Consider the following 9,244-nt stretch of genomic DNA (forward strand, 5'->3'; position numbering starts at 1 on the left):
ATTCTGTTGAATGAGAATTTGACTACAACTTTTTTTTCGTTCTAAAATTTATCTTTTTTAATTGAAAATTTGACCATTTTTATTGAAAAATCATTTTCTTCATGTTGAAAAGTAATTTTTAAACTAATAATTATTATTAAGCATTGAGTTAAAAATTTCTTTTTGAAATTTTTGTTTTAAAACTGGAAATGTAAATTTTTTGTTGAAATTTAATCTATTTAATAACAAATTCATTTTTTGTAAAAATTCACTTTATTTTTTTTTTTAAATAAAAATATTAATTTGAAAACTTTTTGCTTTTTTGTAAAAATTAATTTTCTTAAATAGGAATTTAACTAAATATTTTTTTCGTTCTAAAATTCATCTTTTTTAATTGAATAATAATTCTTTAAATAATAAATCATAAATAGTTGTTGGAAATTCGTCTTTTTTGTGATTTGTATTTTTTGGTAGAAAATTAATATCCATTAATATCAACTTTTTTGTTTTTAATTTTTGTTACTTGGTTCATTTTAGTTTGTTAAAGATTCATCATTTAATTCGAACGTCAGACGGCTTAGGCAACTCTTGGACATTTTTATTTATATCTCAGGAACTCTTGCATTTTTTAAAAAGTTTTCTTAGTTTAAATTAAAAATAAGCTTATTTTTAATTGAAACTAAGAAAACTTATTAAAAAATGCAAGAGTTCCTGAGATATAAATAAAAATGTCCAAGAGTTGCCTAAGCCGTCTGACGGTCGAGGCAACGCTGGGAAATTTATATTAATAACTCAGAAAACCCGTGCAGGTTTTTGACATTTTCTTCGCTCAAATTGTAAACAAGACTTCAAAGATTGCTTCCTCCAAATTTTAGATTTTCAGCTTTATTTTCGACGGAGTGATCATCTTTCAAAATCATCGGAAATTTTTAGTGCCGCTTGGGCTAGCCGTGTAGATAATTAATATTTAATTTAATATTAAATTCAATATTTGATTTAATATTTAATTTAATATTTATTCAATTATTTAATTTACTTAAATTAATGAAATAATAAAATCATCGTTTGGTAGGTAATTCCGTTTCAAATGAACCCACATCCATCATCAATGGGTCTTCGGTCAAGATTAAAAAGGGTTTTCCGTACCTCTTCTGGCCCCGATCGTACTTTTTCATTAGTTAGTCAATTAACGAGTGCAGCTCTTTGTGTCTCAAGCGCTGCTTTGCCAACACCGGAGGATGTTCCTCCCATAGTTAAAAATCTTCTTCGTCCTCTCAATGTTCCTCAATTGCGGTAAAATTTTCAATTAAGTACTAAATTATTAACACTATCTATTAATTTTTGGATGTTCAATTTTAAATCGTGTCGATTATTGGTCTATTATTTTCAAAAAAGACAAAAAATCTGTCTCAGCCCGGATTTGAACTGAAAATTCCACAATATATCAGTAGAGCGTTTATCAATTACACTACTGCACAGTTAGAAAAAAATTTTTTTTAGTTAGAAATATAAGTTAGAACTCTCTCGAAAATTTTATCAGCTTCTTTAAAAATTTGTACGTCCAAATGGGTCAATCTTTGTGGGCCGAACACTATTTTGAGTCAAAATAGTCATTTTTTCCCGCTCTACGGTGTTGAGAGTCTACTCATGTATAGTGATGTTCAGGGTTCAAACCCAGATGAAGAGAATTTTTTTTTTCAAAAATAATAGACCAGTAGACATTAATTAGTATTTGAAATAAAAAAATTGATTAATACCCTAGTATTAATCAATTATTAATCAATAAATTATTGTTTTTAGGATAACGCTGGTACAAGACAGAAGCAACAAGTGCTCAACTAATTTTTCTGAAAAAATAGAGAGCACGATAGCGAAGAAAAAAAGCAAATAGCGACTCATTCTCGCATCAAACTAAAAGACATTTCAAAATTTTATTCTGATGGCAGTTTCATCCAAGATGGAACACATCGAACTTTTAAATATCCGAATTTCGATTCTACGAATATTAAGACTTAACCTTTTTTTTTAACTTTGTAATCATTAGAATAATAATTTTAGAATTAAATAATAGATATCTAACAAAAGAAATATTTTTTAAAGCTGATTTGATAATTGTAGAATTAGGTTAGAGCGAGAGAATTTTTTTCAGTTCTAATAAGATGAAAAAGTTATTGAATGTGGTAAAAAAAATCTCCTACAGATTAAAATGAAACATTTCTTTTTAGAGAAAATGATTCGTTCCCTGAAACAATGAGGTATGTGCGATCATTTTTTTTGTAATAAAAAATAAAGGAAATACTTTTTAAAAAAATTCCATTTTTCAGAAAAACTATACATTTTGATCGAGAAAAATGTTATTAAAAAAATACATTTCCGGATTTCCCCTGCTCCCCCTACATTTCCCTTCTCACACTTCAGCCCCTCCCATTTCCTCCTCCTATGCTTCTCCCTTCTTCATGATACCCCATCCAACACTCCTCTTGCTCTATTTCCCACCTCCAGCCCTCACCATCCTCTAAGCACCCTCATTCTTAATTATTTCCCCTGCTTCTCCTAATTTATCATTCTCCCCTTCCCTAATTATTTTTCCTTCTCTCGCTTTCCCCTCACTTCCTCTATCCTCACTTCCAATACTTCCCCTTCCCCAATTTCCCTAAAAGCTGAAAATTGGCGAAAATCCGTATTTGTTTATAAAATTTATTCAGATGAATAAAAAATTTTGTTTTCACGTATATCCCGAAGAAAAAAAAATAAAACCTCTCCGTATTTCTAATCTTGAAGTAGTTCTTTATTCATAATGTGTCGCCTAAGGGTGTACATGACTTCCGTTTCTTACAATATTATCAACTACATATTTTATATGATATCATCCTTACTATTTACAATTATTTACAATTATTTGGACATATTGGCAAACCAGTGAGAAACTTATCGAAGACGAGAAAGAGAGCAAGCAAGGGCGCATGCGCAACGTATATTGCATAACATAGTTCATGATTTAGTACTTCCATTTTCTTCTTCTTTCACTTCTTCTCTACCATAATCTTGCCATTTTAACACCTTCTATCTTGCGCTCGCTTCTCCAATTCTTCCACTCAATCCTCGCCCAATCCATCCTCTCCTAAAATCTTCACCACATTCTCTTGCCAGCTTCCTTAATCTTCAATTCTTTTCCAACATCCTTCTTCTACATCACCCTTTTCTGCTCTCCTTTTTATAATTCTTCCATCTACTCCTCACCCAATCCACCCTCTCCTAAAATCTTTACTACATTCTTTAACCCACTTCCTTTATCTTCTATTCCTCTCCTACATGCTCCCATGTTTCCTCTCTCCGTTTACGGATTCTGCATTTTCTGTTCTTTATTTTTCTGTTATACTTTTTATGTTCTCCTTTTTATAATTCTTCTGCCCTCTCCTCACCGAATCCACCATCTCCTAAAATATTTACTACATTCTCTGATGCGCTTCCTTTATATTCCATTCCTCTTCTAAATGCTCCCATGTTTCCTCTCTCCAATTACGGATTCTGCATTTTCTGTTTTTTCTTCTTCTGTTATACTTTGTATATTCTACTTTTTATGTTCTGCTTTTTATGTTCTCCTTTTTATAATTCTTCCACCCACTCCTCACCGAATCCACCATCTCCTAAAATCTTTACTACATTCTCTGATGCGCTTCCTTTATATTCCACTCCTCTCCTACATGCTCCCATGTTTCCTCTTCCCATTCACAAATTCTACTTTTTCTGCTCTACTTTCCCCAATACGTCGCTTCCCTTACCTCTTTTCCTTATCTTAATCATATTCTTGTTTATCTTCTCTCTTCCGAGCCCCTCTCTAAATACTTTGGCACTCCTCTCTTCTTATTATCTTATACATACCGCATATTTTTATCCCTTATCCCGTCCTATCTCGTATATTCTGGTCCACCTCTCTCGCCATTTCTTTTATAAATACTTTGGTACTCCTTCCTTTTTATAATCTCATACCATCTATTATATTTTCATTCCTCAATCATCACCCATCTTGATTTTTATTCTCTTTCCCTTCTTTTCTCCAATTATTCATATACTCTAGTTTCATGTCGTAGACTACTTCTCTAATGCACTTCCTTCTTTCTTCCCATCTCGTGAATTCTATCGGCCCCTTTCCTCTCTTCTACCTCACTCCAAAACTATCTCACTAATTTCCTTCTCTTTCCCTCCCTTAGCTTCTTAAACTTTCACGACCTCTTTCCCGCTCTAGTACTTAATTTATCCCTTTTACTTCTCTCACGATATATCCGAGCGTCTTCCAGTCTATTTCTAGGGCCCACCATATATACCTTTCTTGTGACCTCTCAATCTCTTTTCTTTCGTTTTACCTCTCCTTTACTACTTCTAACATCACTCCATTCCACCTCTCAGTCCATTCTTTTTTTCTTTCCTCTCTTTTTTTATACATATTATCTAGGTCTTTTTTATATTTAAATTCAACTTTTTCCTATCTAAGTGTTTCTCCAATCCTCTGCTATCAACACTATAACATACGCATATGTCAGTGTATATATCTTTTCTTTTCCCACCCTAACTCCTTTCCATCCTCTTCTCATTGCTCCTTCTTCTAACGTAAGTTTAAGATTAATATATTAAATAAAAGTGGGCTCACTTAAAGTGGAATTTTCACTTATTAATTTTTTAATAACTTTTTAAATATTCTAAATATTGATGAGTGGGATGAGTGGCGATAGTAGCGGAGGGGATGAAAAAGAAGAAGAAACAAAAAAGAATAAGCAAGATGGATATGGGAGAAGGGAAGTAGGTGATAGTAGGGAAGCGATGAGGGAGGTTGGAGGACATGGAAAGGATAAAGGAAAGTAGGAAAAATATCGACCTATATGGATCTAGGGTCTATGTGGTAGATTTCCTATTTCGCCGCTGTCTCCGATTCTTGGCACTTGAAAGTATTTCATAAGCTTGCTGGATTTCCATAAACACTTCTTGTGCTTTGCGACGTTCCTCATCACTGCCTTTAATTTTGTCTGGATGATGTTCTCTCGATAGTGTCCTCCATCTGGACGTCACCTCGCTTTGAGAGGCAGTCTGAGATAATCCTAGAATCTGAAAGAAATAATGAGAATATAGGTATGAAAAATCAAAGTATTCCATTCATGCCTATCACCCTCCTTTATCTCACTGGACATTCACCATTTTCCATCCTCTCCCTTAAAACTGCTACATTCTTTCCCGTCTCCTTCCTATCCTTCTCTCTCTTCACCCCTTTCCACTTACTTATCACCGTCCTCCCTCCACTTTCCCCCTCATCTCCCTTTTAGTTTAATTCTCCTACCGCCTTCTCCACAATCCACATCTCTCCCTTCCCAATCTTTATCCTAACCTCTTTTTACCCTCGAAATTCAGTCTCCCATCCTCGCCCTCTCCATTCTTCCACCATTCCGCTCTCCATTCCTTTCCAAACTTCTTAACTACTCTCCTGCCCCCTACTTTCCCCTTTCTTTCAACGTTACTCATCGCTCCCCTCATATCCAACCTTCCCCTTACCCACCTCCAAATCCTTCGTCTTTCTTTTTTCAGATCCTATAACAAGATATAAAATATCAATACTTAAACTAACCTTATAGGCATTTATTTCACCTCTCGGATCAGACAATTCTACTATTTGTCTCCAAGTTGCCCAGAATCCTTGGCTTAGTGCTTGCTGCCACGTTGCCTCCAAGCTTGCCTGAAGAAAATAGAACCTCGTATGATTATAATAATAATATTTAATCGATATCAATAATATTAAGCTCCCAACAGCACACAATATTGCAGCAATATATGCAATTTTGATGCAATATTGGTATTTAAAAAAAAAATTATATTTAGTTAGTGCTACTTGGATAAAAATTAATTTTTCTGTCCTTTGGTTATTTGAACTGAATAAGATTTTTATTTAGAATTTGAGTCGAACGAACCTTGAGATCTAACCAAATCGGGGAAGTGAGGAAATGCTTGACAGCATCAGAGAGTTTGATCTCCTCTCCATCGTTGTCAGTAATAGTGGCATTCATGTAAAAATAACTGCTCCACAGGGAAGCGTAGAGAATTACACAAAATAATACAATTGCCAATCTCTTGCGTAAGGACTTTTTTTTCGTCGGTTTTAAACGCCACTGCTTGGCAAACGAATCGAAACTCAGATAAGATGCCAGAACCATAAGGCACATCCAAGTACTCTCATCTCCTATATAATACAATGTAGGGTAGCACAAATAGGATGCAACTAAAGGAATCCACAGTGAGCCTCTTTCCTTTCCCACATTTCCAACAATCCATGTACCTGAAAATTAATTCATTGAATAAGATGGGTACGTGTCATTTATATTCCCATCGGATTATTTTTCACATTCACTCTTTAATTCTTTCCTTGCCCAATTCTTCCTTCTCTAAAATCTTTACTACATTCGCTTGTCAACTTCCTATATCTTTCATTCCTCTCCTACAACCTTCCCATAGATCCCATGTTTCCTCTTCTCATTCACATATTCTGCAATTTCTGATCTCCTTTCCCCAATAAATCCCTTCGCTTGCCTCTTTTTCTCATATAAATGTTATTATTCTTGTTCATCTTCACTCTTCCGATCCCCTTTCTAAATACTTTGGTATTCCTTTCTTTTATCATCTTGTAAATACCATTTATTTTGATCTTTAATTTCGACCAATCTCATATATTTTTATTCCTTAAGAACTCCCTTCCTTCTTCCTATCACGTTTATTCTGTCTCCCATTTGTATTTTTTGATAAACTCTACCTCCTTTTTCCATAAATCAGAAAATATACCTCTCCTCTTAATATTGCAAATTATTCATGCCCATTATTTAGTTCTTTCCCCTTATATTACCAGAATTGATTTATAATCTCAAATATACCAGATGATTTCCTATCTTCCTCTTCCCCTTCCCTCTGATCTTCATTTATTCAATTTCTTTTCTATTCATCCTAAAATCTCAACATAAGGGTTTACTATTTTCGTTTTTTATCTTCATTGGATACCTTCCAAACTCTCACATACTCTTCTCTGTAAATTCCTTATCCCATTCTCTTCTACCCCTTCCTTTTCTAGCTTCGTTTTTGTCGATGCTCTCTCATACTACCTTTATTTCTCGTATCATTATTTCTATGTTTTCATTTACATGCCTCTTTCCCATTTTGATATTTTTTATTTTTATTTTCTTATCGTTATCACTCTTTTCTCCCTCTAATATCTTTCTTACCTCGTCCTTCACTATCACATAATCAATTGCTGTTCCCTTTTCTCTTCCTGAGCGTTATTCCTTTTCCTAAACTCCCTCTAGATTTAATTTTAAGATAAACCATTATATCTCCAACTTCTTTTATAATGCATTTCCCTCCTTGTTCTATACCTTATCTTTAGATTTTATTCCTTGCTCTTCTCTGCATTCCCTTCCTTCCCTATCTCCTGTTTTCGCATCATAATATCCTATTACAAGCTTGACCCCTTCTCCATTTTCTTTAATCTGTTGTTTTATCCCCTCAGAATTTTCCTCAATATCTCCTACATATGCCACTACTATCTTCCACTTCTTTCCTCTAATCTTCTTCTCTTCTACTATTAATCCTTTTTTACTTTACTTTATCTCTTTGGTATCCTTTCCTGTTATACATTTCTTCCTCAGTCTTAACAATACTTCTCCCATTGCTCAGCCTTTTTTATTCTTCCACTTTTCATTTTGAATCTGCCATCTGTAACCTCTTGGCGATCTTTCTGTCACTCTTTCCCATCCGTTTTCGTTTAGCTACGTCTCTATCATTTCTACCACCTCCCATTGTTTCAAACTTCTTATAAATTCCCTGCACTTTCTTTTTGTTGATTGTTTCCCTATTACAGTCAAGCCTGGATATAATATCAATTTCGGGACTGAACGTGACATTAAATCCAGAGTCTCGGAACTATTTTGTCTCTCTCCTGTTGTTTCTCTTTCTTGACTCTATCTCTCTCTCTCTCTATTTTTGACGCCTGAGTGAGCACCATACATGCACCCGCAGCTCCTCCCACCCATACCTTCACCATACCTTCCATGTGAAGCCCTTTTTTTGTTATTACTTTCATCGATAACTCCCTTTTATTTAATTTCGACAGTGCCATTTGCTCGTCCTTTCCCTTTCTACTTCTACACGTCTCACATCGTTTGCAACCTTCACACCTATTTTTTTCATCACCTTTCCTTATTATTCCAACCTGAAACACCTTTAAATATTCTACTATGCTTTTCCTGTTCTAATATTTTTTTATATTCAGCTTTCTTTTTGGGGTTTCTTATAAGAAAGGACAGGAAAAGTGAGAAAAGGAGAGGTTAGAGGAGAGGAAAAAAGTTGCTTTTTGTTAAAATTAAAGAATAACATTTTTTAAATAAAATTTTAAATCTTTCTTATAAAGTCTGCATCCGTTTTGGGGTTTCATATAATAAAGGAGAGGAGGGGAGAGGATTTGAGAGAAGAGGAAAGAAGATGGAAAAAGTTGCTACTTGTTAAAATAAAAGAATACATTAAAAAAAAAAAAAAATCCAATTTTTCTTGTAAATTCTACATCCTTTTTGGGGTATCTTATAGGACAGGAAAGGAGAGGAAGAACAGAAAGGAGAGGAAATAATTGGTGAGGGGTAGAGGAGGGCGAGGAGAGGAAAAAAATTCCTACTTGTTAAAATAAATGAATCAATTTTTTACAATAAAATTCTTATCTTTCTTGTAAATTATGCATCCTTTTGAGGGTTTCTTATAGGAAAGGAAAGGAGAGGAACCGTGAGGAAAGGATTGGCGTGGGAAGGAGAGCAGTGAAAAAGTCGCTACTTGTTCAATTAAAATGCTTCCAATAAAATTCTAATTTTTCTTGTGAATTATGTATCCTTTTCGGGGTTTTATAGGGAAAAAAAGGAGAGAAGAGAAACCGTGAAGAAATAAGTGATGAGTTGGATAGAGGAGAGGAGGGGAGTGGGGAGGAGAGGAAAAGAGTTGCTACTTTCAGAAAACCCAAAAAGGATACACTTTTTGGGGTTTCTGAAAGGAAAGAAAAGGAAAGTAGAGGAGACGAACGGAAAGGAGAAGAGAGGTGAGGTTAGGGGAGAAGAGGAGAGATAGGAGGAGGAGAGGAGAGAGGAGAAAATTTGCTACTAGTTAAAATAAACAAATAAAAAACTTGAATTTCTTTTTGAAACTAGAAATAGTCCTCCGGTGTCGCAATGAGGTCAAGAATTTTTAATTTTTAGAA

General features: G+C 34.2%; 2 protein-coding genes across 3 annotated transcripts in view; one reads left to right on the plus strand and one right to left on the minus strand.

Annotated features, from left to right (window-relative positions):
• The window catches only part of LOC117175884, a 63,383-nt gene extending 61,135 nt beyond the window's left edge, over positions 1-2,248 (plus strand). The window contains exons 16-17 of the mRNA XM_033365709.1: positions 1,052-1,272; positions 1,780-2,248. Coding sequence (XP_033221600.1) covers positions 1,052-1,272; positions 1,780-1,870 — 312 coding nt within the window. The 3' untranslated portion in view covers positions 1,871-2,248. The remainder of the gene's footprint in view (positions 1-1,051; positions 1,273-1,779) is intronic.
• Positions 2,249-2,745: 497 nt separating this feature from the next.
• Positions 2,746-9,244, minus strand: part of LOC117176238 (dnaJ homolog subfamily C member 22) — a 16,558-nt gene continuing 10,059 nt past the window's right edge. For both annotated transcript variants that reach the window (XM_033366385.1, XM_033366384.1), the window contains 3 exons: positions 5,934-6,298; positions 5,594-5,701; positions 2,746-5,079 (listed from right to left, as the gene is read on the minus strand). In XM_033366385.1, the coding sequence (XP_033222276.1) occupies positions 4,870-5,079; positions 5,594-5,701; positions 5,934-6,298 (683 nt within the window). In that variant the 3' untranslated portion in view covers positions 2,746-4,869. The remainder of the gene's footprint in view (positions 5,080-5,593; positions 5,702-5,933; positions 6,299-9,244) is intronic.

This window comes from Belonocnema kinseyi, chromosome 7, assembly GCF_010883055.1.
Source record: "Belonocnema kinseyi isolate 2016_QV_RU_SX_M_011 chromosome 7, B_treatae_v1, whole genome shotgun sequence".
NCBI classification, from domain to species: Eukaryota; Metazoa; Arthropoda; class Insecta; order Hymenoptera; family Cynipidae; genus Belonocnema; species Belonocnema kinseyi.